Raw genomic sequence first — 13036 nt, forward strand, 5'->3', positions numbered from 1 at the left:
AAACATAAATATATAATATCAAAGCTAAAATATTTATATATAAAATCACAAAATAAATGCTCATTTATTGCTCATTTACTAAATATTAAGTTATTTTTCTATTTAAATTGCAAATAATTTTTTGCAGGTTTTTCTTTATAACACAGTGCAGCTAATTTTCTATAGTCAATTATAAGTAAAATAAGTTCTTTAAATAAGATTAAATTATATTTGGTTAATCAAACCAAAATAATCAGATACCGATTTTCCATAAACCATAATATGAAAAAAAACTCACTGATTTAATGATCACCATGGCTTAATGGTCACCATGGCTCAATGGTCACCATGACTCAATTTATTATTATTATAGCTATTGTTTTATTAATATAGCTCACTGTTCATTTTGTCTAAAAAAGTTAACCATGGTTTGTGGAGTGTTAATGTTTGAACACTGAATCAAGCTCTGATAGATATATTGTCATTACAGTATTATTAAATTTTTATGAATTAAAAACTCGTATTATTATTTTGTTCTAATTTATGACTTATAATAATAATATTTAAAATATATATTTATGACCAATAAGTTATCATAAAAACCAAAAGGTTAATTAGAAGGTTTCTCTTTAGAAAGTTTTTTAACTTGATTTTTTTTATTTCACACTAAAAAATCTAACCCTTTAGTCTTTCTCTTTGGTTGAAATTACTGGGGCTAAAGAAAGCCTTAGTTAAAATTTTAATTATGATTGCAAGGCCTAAAGACTTAGTAATAATTATAGTTTTTACTAGCATAAAGATACGTTTAGTATAAGTTATGATTTTGATTGGTCTTAAAGTAGCAGGTTTATCTTTAGACATATTGAAAATTAGTTGCTTTAACAAACAGTTTGTTTTTTTTTAGTAAAAATTTTTTAATAATCAGAGTTTGATCTAAAATCACCTGATAAGTGAATGTCTGCAACAAAAGAAACCACCTGATAAAATAAATGTCTGCAATAAAAATAAAAATTAAATTATTGTTACAATCAAAAAACTTAATTAAAAATTTAAAGATAAAATAAAGTAAATGTTAACATCTTCGCTTGATACAGTGCAACCTGAGCAAATCATGAATAATTCAAATAAAGTTTGTTATTAGATATATGTAAAAATATGATAATTGTTTTTATTCTCAACTAATAAACAAGAATATATTTATTTAAAAACCAAATAAAATTTGATAAATCAAACAAGAACCAAAAATTATGCTTTAATTAGTTTAGTAGGATATCTCTAGCTAGGATATCTCTAGCTAGGATATCTCTAGCTAGGATATCTCTAGCTAGGATATCTCTAGCTAGGATATCTCTAGCTAGGATATCTCTAGCTAGGATATCTCTAGCTAGGATATCTCTAGCTAGGATATCTCTAGGTAGGAAATTTAAGTTAATTTAAATATTTTTTAAAATAATGTTAACTGCTGCATATTCACTTGATAATAAAAAAGTCTTAAAATTAATTACTTATCAAAGAACATGTATAGCATATAGATTGTACTATATGTGTGTTATATACATTAGTACTATATAGGATGTGTTATATTTGTTATATATATTTATACTATATGTGTGTTGTATACATTTGTACTATGTGTGTTTTACTATATGTATACATACTTACAAAATACAATTTTGAAGAAAGATGAAATTTTCAAAAGCTTTTTTCATGTATAATAAATTTTTCCTTAATGTTATACGCCAAATAATTTACAGAACAGAAATTTAACCATTTTTTCCAATTTTCAGAAAAAAATGGTTAAACATATTATTCAAAAAATTATTTTTGGGTACTATTTTTTAATTAAAAAAAAAAAATTATAAAAAAGTAACACAAGAAGTCATATTTTTCTTGTGTTCTATGTTAATCAATCTACAGAACAGTTATAGATAAATATGTAACCATTTATACATAACCTTTTAAAGATAAATATGTTACCACACAAAATAATTTCTCAAATAGAAAGTTATTTTTTACATTACAATTAACTTAATTTTTTTTTTTTTTGAAAATAAAATAATGTTCCAAAAATTTGTTTCATACTTTCACAATTTTTAAAATTGAAATAATATAATTAATTTTAATTACTAAAATTTTAAAAAAATTACAAAAAAATAATATTTTAAAAGGAAATTTTTCCCAGGCTAAATTATTTCATGGATTAAATGATTAATTACGACATGTTTTAAATATTGAAGTTGACACTTGCTTGTGTATCAGTGCTCATCCTGTTTGATACAAGTTCACTCTTAGCTGTTTAATACAAATTGACTTGGTCAATAGTATGCTTTTTGATACACATACTATTGACAGCAGCTTTTCTAATTATTTAAAAAAAAAAAATTGTTTATTATGGTGTTTTAGAAGAAGAAGATTTTTCTGCAAAGAATGTAGCAGCTGCAAGATATCAACGTAACCATCGGTTAATTGCTGAAATATTTACAGAAACTTCAGTACCTAATATAAAATCAGGTATAAATATAAAATATAAAAATTAAAATTTTTTTTAAATAATTAGTTATAATTTTAGTTGATTCAATAATTATAATATACTATTAATTGTAATTAATAATAAAAGTATTTATAATTGAAATAAATATATTTATATGAAATAGTTATATATTAATATGACTTTGAGTTTATTTATTTTATTATCAAATGAAAATTACATTCAACAAAGAAAAGCAACATCAGACTTCTCTTTTATGACAGTTTCATGATGCCAGTTTCATATCCACATATAGTTTAAAGTGGTTTGCTATTTTAGTCCAGTAGACCCAGATTGGTCCAGGTTTAATCCAGATAAATAGTTTATATACAGTAAAAAAAGTAGTGGGTCAAGGACTTATTATATACTATAACAATTATAGGACTATAGGAATTCCACTGGTGACAATCTTTAAGTCTGATGTTTGACTATCAGGGACTCTTTGTTTCCTGTTTAATTAACCATGCTTTAATCCAATTTATAAGAGCATCTTGAATACAATAGGCTTTAAGTTTATAAAGTAGTCTTTGATGGTCTACTTTGTCAAATGTTTTGGAGAAATATGTATATTTAAGCTTTTTCCTATCTGGTAGTATTCCCATCAAGATTTATTATTTAAAAAGAAGTGTTACTGGTAGTGCTTTTGACTCATCTAGGTGTCTCATTAGTTTTTCAAGTACAGGTAGGTTTATGTTTGATTTATCAAACTGATATTGAGACTGTTTGTTTTTGGTCTGAGGTGTTTGAAAAGACTAAATTGCTCTGTAGCAAAGTTACTCTAAAAATAGTTATTTAAGTTTTGCAAATGATTATGTTGTTGACCGTTATAATGTCATTGGGCGTCTTTAATGCGCTTACCCTTACTACAAATATGAAAATACAAATTTTTATAGTTATTACTTTTTACTAGATTCCATGCTTCTATTCCATTGCTGCATGTTTTACAACTTAATTTTTAATTTTTTTTTTGGCTAGCTTGTGTGCTTTTTGTACTTTGTATGTGAATTTTTTCCTGTTGCAATATATAGCCCACAAGATTTTTTTGAATTGCTTTAATTACTTCTTGTGGACACTTCTCATTAATCAACAAAAGGTACTAATGTACTTAGAGTATAAAATCAAGAGTATGACCAAGTTTTCTTCAAGAGTATGACCAAGTCTTCTTCAAGAAGATTGGTTAATCTATCATGATTATTTGTTATTAATAGATCTAGTGTTTTTTGGTACATTGTTGTATGCATTTCATTGTGTCTGAAAGATCACAAGCTGAGTAGGATCACAGCTTTCAAGACATTTTTAAAAATATTTGTTACTAATTTATTCATTTCTTACATATGTGACTGTTATTACGCTTCTGACAACATCCACTGCCTCAAACCATGTGCGACTCAGATTAAAATTGCTGTACAGTAGCTTTGAGGCATAGTTCAGAGTTTTCATTGAGTTCAGAGTTTTCATTGAGTTCAGAATCTTTCAGTGAATTTTTCTACTTCTCCAATAGAAGACATTATGAAACAGCTTATTACAAGTAATGCTTCAGCTAATTCAAGGTTGCAATTTTTTTTCATTGAACTCAGCCTGTTGTTCGCAGGTGTTCTGACTTCACAAGCATAGACTCTGTGATAATCTGTGACTTCATTGTGATTACACTTGCATAGTACAGCTGCATGATCTCTTTCATTTTTAAGGAAAACAGGACTATTTGAATTGGGTGTAGTATTACTACAACAAATATGGCTGGTTTCTATTTTCTTAAGTTCACATTCCACAAAAAAATTATTGAACCTTTTCATTTTCATTGGTTTGGAGTAAACCAACAATTATCACATTGGTAGCTTGATTTGACAATTTTTTGTTTCAGCTGCAATAATGCAAAGTTAAAAACCTTCTAAAACAACATGCCAATTTTAAAGCAGACTGAGAAAATAATAATTAATTTTTTTATGACATTCAAACTGTGTTTGATCACTACTAATACAAAAAATTTGAAGACAATCTAAAGCTGAAAAAAGCAACAATAGCCATACAATTAGCCATACAACAATAGCCATACAACAATAGCCATTATAAAAGCTGATAACTATTAAAAAAGCCAAATGTCCATGTCAGTTGTGGAAGCAATAACTTGAGCAACATCCCAAAGCCAATATTTCTGAACATAGCAATATAGTACTCAATATTATACAATTCTACTAATTAATACCCACGTTTTGTTATTTCAGAAGATTTTCCTTTTAATGCTGACAATAAGCTTTGTTATGTTGTTTTCTTTAATTCAGTGCTTAGCTTTTTTTTTTCTGGAGTTTTAAATCTGTTTCTTTACTCATTTTTAAAATACTTTCTAAAGCTGATTTGAATGCTGCTTTTTTTATGCTAGTTACAGGAGTTTTGTATGAGATTGTAAAGGTTGAATTTTTGCAGTTATCAATCGATGTTGTTGCAGCCTCCTGTAGCTATGTGTTTATCCATCATTTTGAAATAATTAAGATCAATAGATATTATTATTTTGATATGGTTTTATATTTTATATTTTTATAAAAATTATAAGTTATACTTTTATATATATATATATATATATATATATATATATATATATATATATATATATATATATATATATTTATATATATAATAATTTTTGGTTTTATAATAAATATATATATCGATTTTATAATACTGTAAGCTTGACAACAATTATAAAGTTGTGAAAAAACAATTTTATAGGTGATTTATAATATATTAATTGTTATAATTTATATATTATAAAATATGATTTTGTAAAATATAACTTGTTTAAAAGATTATAAAATATATTTTGTCTAAAATAGTTTTGACTAAGTTAACAATTAGTAAATTTATATTAAAAAAATAATAAAAATATAAATAATTAATAATAAAATAATTAGCAACAGTAGATAATGACTTGTGATTTTATTTATTAATAAAAAAATCATTGACATAATTTTTTATTTACTACTAATAAAAAAATCATTGACATAATTTTTTATTTACTACTAATAAAAAAATCATTGACATAATTTTTTACTATAGTTGTTACAAGAGCAAGGTTAGAAAATCTCAAAAAGCAAGTTCAGTCACTTATGCAACATCAGGTTTGTTTATAAAATTTTTTTGGTATAAAACATCAGTTTGTGCTTAAAACTTAATTTGTGCTTAAAACATCAGTTTGTGCTTAAAACTTAATTTGTGTTTAAATGCTAACAAGAGAATAAAAGAAGTTTACATGTTTACTATTGCAAACTTGTGTAGTTGCTTTATCATAGTTGAGTGGTTCATATCAATACAATGCATTTAAGTTTTTATTTCATGGTCTTGCCTATTTAAACAACTGTTAGGCACACTAACATGAAAAATGTTAAAAATGCAAATTTCTACAGCTAAACTGTACAAAGCAAAAATTTATGAACAATATATTTCTATTAAATTTTAGTTTCTAAACTTATGGTTTGTATAACATGGTTTGTTGTTTTAGAAAAATTCATTCTTAAAAACTAAACTAAATATGTTCACTGCAGAAATTATTTAAACTATAACAAAGAATTTTTGAAGGAATAAATTTGACTGGAGACTCTTGTATATTAGCACCAATATAAATCTGGCTCTAGCATGGTTCGCAGAATAAATTAGTTGCATTTTTGATAAACAGAAATGCTATTAAATATAAATATAAGTATAAATGCTATTATGAAAAAAAACTTTTCAATAATCTTGCAACATGGCTTTTTTCATCAAAAAAACTGGACGAATAAGAGTTTTTGGAGCACTTAGGAACAGTCACAGAAAAAGGATGACACTTAATTGAATGACGAGTAACACGAGAATGAATTTTAGTAGATGGCACAAGAGATGCTAGCTTTTTAGAGCAGTACCCATTATAGTATTCGTAGAAAAGAGAAAGAGAAGCAACATTACGACGATGTTATAATGGTTGGAGGTTGGCTGCAAGAGCAGGTCCAACTATGTTTACAATGCGTTTTTGCACCTTGTCTAAAAGAGAAAGGGCATCATTAGATCCACCCCAGATATGGTAACAGTGTTCTATACAAGGCCAGATTTGAGATTTATAGAGATATAGAATAGAGTCCAGAGTAAGAAAGTGACGAGCTTGATAAAGAGAAGCAACCTTAGCAGATGTTAATTTTGCAATGGATTTAGTATACAGTTTCCATGAAAGATAGGAAGAGTTAATCCTAGAAGATGAAGGGTAGATGACTCATCGAGTATATTACTGTTCATAAATATAGGAAGATCTAAGTTATTGCGATAATGATTGGCTGAAAAAAATTGAGTTTTATCTAAATTAAAGTTCACCAGCCACTGTAAGCCCCATGCTGTAGCAGAAGTGAGATCCTTTTCAAGCTCAAATGCAAGCTCCAAGCAATCAGAGAGTGTTGGATTCTTATCATGACAAGAATAAATGGTAGTATCATCACCACCTTAGGTGTGAGAATATCTGGAAGATCGTTAATGTAAATTAAAAAGAGTATAGGGCCAAGGATAGAACCTTGAGGAACCCCTGAAGTTACAGTATATGAAAAAATATGCTGTTCATCGATGACAACTTTTATACTACGATTGGAAAGAAAGGATTTAATAATCTTAAAGATGTTGCCAGATGCACCATAAGAAGAAAACTTATGGAGAAGACCAGCATGCCAAACTTTATCAAAAGTTTTAGAAATGTCAAGAGCGATAGCCTTAACCTCTCCACCTCTGTCTAATGCACGATAAAACCTATCGGTTATTACTGTTAGCAAATCAGCTGTAAAACGAGAAGATCGAAATCCATATTGATCCAATCAGATTGCTCTCCAGAATTTTTGAAAATAGGGATAATAGATTTTGCTTTCCATCAGGCTGGAAAACAAGACTCTGATAAGCACTTGTTGAATAGTTTTGAAAGTATAGGCAACAACTCCGGAGAACACTTCTGCAAAACTATAACAGGTATGTTGTCTGGGCCACAAGCTGTAGAAGAGTCTAAGCAGGAAATCACTTTAGATATAGAAGCTAGAGTGATGCAAATGTCAAGCAAAAGATCAACCTGTTTGACGGCTATATTAGGTAGAGTGCAACTAGTGGAATCAAGAGATGATGTGGATGAAAAGTTCTTAGCAAACAATTCAGCTTTGTCTTTAGGTGAGGTGACAAAGTCTGAACCATACAAGAGAGGTGAGATAACAGATTTGCCATTATTATTGATACTGTTAAAGATTCTCCAGAAATCACAAGAGCCTAATTTTTGTGGTGAAATATGAGATTTTATGACCTGAGAATAGCGAGCTTTGGGGTTAGACAAAACCTTTTCTACCAATAGTAAACAGGTTTCTAGCAATAGTAAACAGATTTCTATTTTCTGGAGAATTGTTTTGCTGATAGATATGGAAGTAACGGTTTTGATCGGCAATTGCAGCAGTACAATGTGAGGAAAACCATGGAGAAGAGTGAGGCTTGACCTGGAATTGTCGAGATGGAATAAAAGATTCCATGTCAGCCTGAATCCATGAAATTATGTAAGAAGCACATTTGTCAGCAGGAAGACAAAAGATTTCTACCCAAGGGCCATCACAAAGAAAATCATGGAAAAAGTACCAGTCAGTTTTAAGGTAGTTGTAAGAGGTACGATGATAGGGGGATTCTGATGATGAAGAAGAATGAGATAATAGTTTTAGAGATATCAAATCGTGATCAGAAGCACCTAAGGGTAAATGTGGAGAGACTGAGCACTGACTAGGATCAGAAACAAGACATAGGTCGAGTAGAGAAGATAAATAATTCAGGTTATCTGGAAATCGAGTTGGAAAGTTGACTATTAGAGTTAAAGATTGAGAAAGACAAAAGTTGACGGCCTAAATACCAGCAGAGTCACTAGATCCAAGCCATTCAGTGTGATGAGCATTAAAGTCACCAACAACAACAATATAGGCTGATAGATAAAGAGAGAGAGCTCGGTCAATTTGATCAGAAATAACATCGAAAAGAGTGCAGTCTTGGGATGAAGGAGAGCGATATAGAAAAAAGAGAAAAGTGACAATGTGAAGTGGTGCTAAATGAAAGCGCATAAAAGAATAGTCTGTGGATTCAAACCCTAGTTTCCTGACAAATGTGAATTCTTACGAATGTAAATGCCCAGGCCAAGCATATGACATTGGAGTCTTTACAAATTAAAGGAAGATAACCATCAACACAATGATCACAAGATGAAACAGCTGAACTCGAATTAGTCTCACAAAGAGCAAGTAGGTCTGGTGAACTTTGCAAGTGATAAGATTCAACAGAAGAAAAGTTACTTCGAAGACCACGAATATTAGTGAATGATAGGTTTAGAGAACTTGGTGATGAAGATGGTTTTTTGTGTTTTATAGTTTTTGGTAATTTATTAACTTTTAAATTTGATTGAAGAACTTGACTCAAAGTATAGTTAGTACACTGTACACTATTTAATAATTCTCAGCAATTGCTGGCCTCAGAACCATAAAACTGAGTTTTAGAGCTGTACCCTCATTAGGAGATAATAGAATAAGTTGCTTAGTCATAAAAACAGAGACACAAGCAAAACTGATGCATTGAGTCAAGAAGTCATCTGAAATATGGTAACCTGGCAACACAATTTTTTCCATTACTGAAATTCTAGATCATATTTTTTTTGTCAAGTATATTAACATGAACAGATGTTGAAGATCAAAACTGCATATCTAAAAGATTTGATAAGTTTTTTACACCAAAACCATATTTTAGAGTAAAACAAAAATAGTGAACAATTTATTTTGGAAAATGTGTTGAATGGCCATCAAGTATTTTGTATTTGTTGCATATCATTTTATTTGGAGAATATTGAGTCTTTCCTGGATCAGTTAGTCATATTAAGTAGAAACATCTTCATAATTATGTCATAAAAGTTGATCTCATCATATAGACAATTTCTTTTATTGGGATTAACCCTGTTTTTTGACTATTTAAGCCTATTTAAGACTATTTAAGACTATTAAATGACTATTTAATTTTTGACTATTTAAGCCTTAAGGCTTAAATAGTCAAAAATTAAAGATGAAAAAATGAAAGTTAGGAAAAAATGATGTTGTCTTTAATAAACAGTTATATTTCTATCTTCTATTATAAATCTACCTGTACAAATAGTTGCATAATTATATTATTTTATTTTTTTCTTTTCTGCAGTTTTGTTAAAATCCTCTTTTAACAAAACTGCAGATTTTTTTTTTTTTTCACAGATAATTTTTCTTTTTGATTTAAGTTTAAATATTCACTTGCAAGGATAAGGGTATGATAATGGTATTAATATGTTTGGTAAAAATCACGGCATATAAGCATATAAACAATAACTGTTTTAACAAAATCTATGAGCATTATATTTCCTTTGCAATTTTCATTCTTTAAATTTGGTAATGCGATAGTGGTCTAGTGGTAGAGCGCTTGCTTCATAAGCTAAAAGTTCCGAGTTCGATCCCCACCACGTCCCTGGTAGTACCGTGCTCAACTTGTTTCTCCTCGCAGCAGCCTTGTTTGTCAAGGTTCGTGTTTCAGAGTTATAGAGCTAAGATAGGCTTATACCACAAATAAGTAGCATCCTTGTCTGTAGTGGCCTTCTCGACCTTGAGGAGGTGAATTAACAAAAAAAAAATTTTGTTTTTGGAGATGTTTACAGTTAGCTACTATGCAATAATGTTTATAATTAGCTACTTTTTTTTGGTGTCATTCAACAGTTTTATACTTTATTTTTTGCATCAATTTATATATAAAAAATTCAAAAAGACTATTAAAAATGTACTAAATTTTACATAAAAATTGATAAAAAGAAAAAAAGTTGTGTGGCCACATTAGATATTTAAAACTTATTAAAAACCAAATTGCATAGATTCATAATCAGGGTGTTAGCCAGTCTGATGGTACCACGTATAATGTAGAATTTCCAATTGGTTTAAAAATCCCAAAGGTTCAAAAAACTATAGTAAAAAAAACAAACTATATCAGGCTCAGATTTCAAGTGTTACGCTAGATATATAAAAAATGTAATCAGTGCGCACAACAAGGAAATAAATTACGTTGATTAGGAACAATGGTTGTTTTTTTTTTTTTGTATGTGAAAAAAAGCATTGATGTTAACAAGCAAGGTTTTTAAAATTCAAAAGTTTCATTCAAAAATTAAAAAAACTTATTTTTTGATTATCACAATTATTCTCTAGTTTCATTCTGACATTTTTCATTATGTTTATTTTCATTCTGACATTTTTCATTTTATTTATTTTCATTCTGACATTTTTCATTATGTTTATTTTCATTCTGACATTTTTCATTTTATTTATTTTCATTCTGACATTTTTCATTATGTTTATTTTCATTCTGACATTTTTCATTTTGTTTATTTTCATTCTGACATTTTTCTTTATGTTTATTTTCATTCTGACATTTTTCATTATGTTTATTTTCATTCTGACATTTTTCATTTTGTTTATTTTCATTCTGACATTTTTCATTATGTTTATTTTCATTCTGACATTTTTCATTTTGTTTATTTTCATTCTGACATTTTTCATTATTTCTCATTTTCATTCTGACATTTTTTATTATGTTTATTTTCATTCTGACATTTTTTATTATGTTTATTTTCATTCTGACATTTTTTATTATGTTTATTTTCATTCTGACATTTTTCATTTTGTTTATTTTCATTCTGACATTTTTCATTATTTTCATTTCCATTCTGACATTTTTCATTATGTTTATTTTCATTCTGACATTTTTCATTATGTTTATTTTTATGCTTTAAAAAAAGTTATTAACTTTTTTTATTGTAGGAATTAAAAATACTGTCGGTAAACTAAATTTGGTGGAAAAGTACACTAAAAACAACAACAATAAAGAAATCAAAAAATGAAACTTGTAGTTAAACGTATTTATTTATGTTATATTTGTGTAAAGCATAAAAGAAGATGGTTATATTTAGATTAATTTTTATAATTTTTTTTTATTTACAATGCAAAAGTTTAATTTACAAACACAAAAATTAATTCTTTTTATTTTTTAATTTACAAATACAAAAATTTACTATTTGCTGCCTCGATTTACTTGCCGCTATTGTGCTGTAAACAAATCTCACTCTTGAATAAATGTAAACAAATTTCACTCCCTTGAATACTATTGTGGCTTAGTTGAATCAGTGTTTTTTAAAATGGCAGATTTGCTCAAGAAGTTTTGAGCAAATCCCCCCTTTAAAAAAACACTTTTTAAAAATTCTATTCTAAAATAGCATAATAAAAGGAAAGTTCTTTTAACTAACATTCTATTTGACCAATTGGAGAGCCAAGAAAGTTGCTTATCTAAAAGCTATCGTTTTTAAATAGTTTTTTTTTAACCTATTGCTGATGGCCTTTTAAAACCATTAAATATAATATATAGAATTTGCACATAAATTTATTCAATATTAAAATTATAATATAAGATTAGATGAATAAAAATATATTTATGTAAAAAATGTAAATTTTGAAGTTTCAAAATATTTAAGTGTTTATAAATTCAAGTATTCAAAAATTTTTTTTACAATGTATAGTGTTTTTTGTCGACAGTCATTATTTAAAAAGTATTTTTGCATAGTTTTATATAAATAATAATTTTTCACTCATTATTTCATAAAATATTGATATCAGTGTTTTATCTTATAAAGGGATAGTTTCTTTTTACAATGCGCTTTGAGTGAATGACACCGAAAAAAAAGAGAGATTAGTGCCCCCGAAATGTCAAAATGTTGAACACTGGATGCCATCCTAAGTTCGATGTTTGTTTTTTTTCCCAGTATTCGACACTTATTAAATTTTTAAAAATTCAAGTACTTCTTCAAATACAGGCGTTTGAATGATACATAGCAAAACGAAAAAGTATTCTTTTTTATAGTTTACAACATAAAATATAAAAAAATACTTTGAAGAAAAGATTTAAAAGTCTGTACTTTATATTTTACAGCTTAGGATAAATGATTACAATTTGAACTAAATATAGATAGATTATTTTTCTGCTTTGATTTTGTGGTTTTCTTAGCATCACAGCTTAATTTTCTTTTAACAGCAGCCGTAGGTGTGTTTTTTTTCTTTTCTGCATTTGTCAATCGTACTTGTTTGCGATTTTCTTTGGCGGCAAGAGTATCTTTCTTTTTTTGTCGGATATCCCCTAACAAAGAAACTACTTGAGGTGTTGTCAAGACAGATGTTGCATGGAGTTCTTGAGCTACTGTCCTAACTTTAGTAACAGTCTTCTTTGGCGATGGAAACCATCTATGATGCAGTAAGGCTTTGCTTATAACTGTTCGTTTAGAAAGCAATATTGATGGAGTTAAGGCATGAGAAGGTAAGAATGATTCCTCGGTCACGCCTAAAGAAAGAAGAAATTGAAAAGAAACCAATATTAAATTGGAGTGTCAGGATAAACATTTACAGAATACATGCAACTTAATATAGGCTATGCTATTTCAATAAAATTTAAAGGAAATATAGATATTAC

General features: G+C 27.8%; 1 protein-coding gene across 1 annotated transcript in view; it reads left to right on the forward strand.

Annotated features, from left to right (window-relative positions):
- LOC100202185 (SWI/SNF-related matrix-associated actin-dependent regulator of chromatin subfamily E member 1) overlaps positions 1-13036 on the forward strand; it is a 57682-nt gene that overhangs the window by 24178 nt on the left and 20468 nt on the right. Inside the window, exons 8-9 of the mRNA XM_065809877.1 lie at positions 2383-2490; positions 5558-5619. Of these exons, the coding sequence (XP_065665949.1) occupies positions 2383-2490; positions 5558-5619 (170 nt within the window). The remainder of the gene's footprint in view (positions 1-2382; positions 2491-5557; positions 5620-13036) is intronic.

The sequence above is a fragment of the Hydra vulgaris genome, chromosome 11 (assembly GCF_038396675.1).
Source record: "Hydra vulgaris chromosome 11, alternate assembly HydraT2T_AEP".
Taxonomy (NCBI): Eukaryota; Metazoa; Cnidaria; class Hydrozoa; order Anthoathecata; family Hydridae; genus Hydra; species Hydra vulgaris.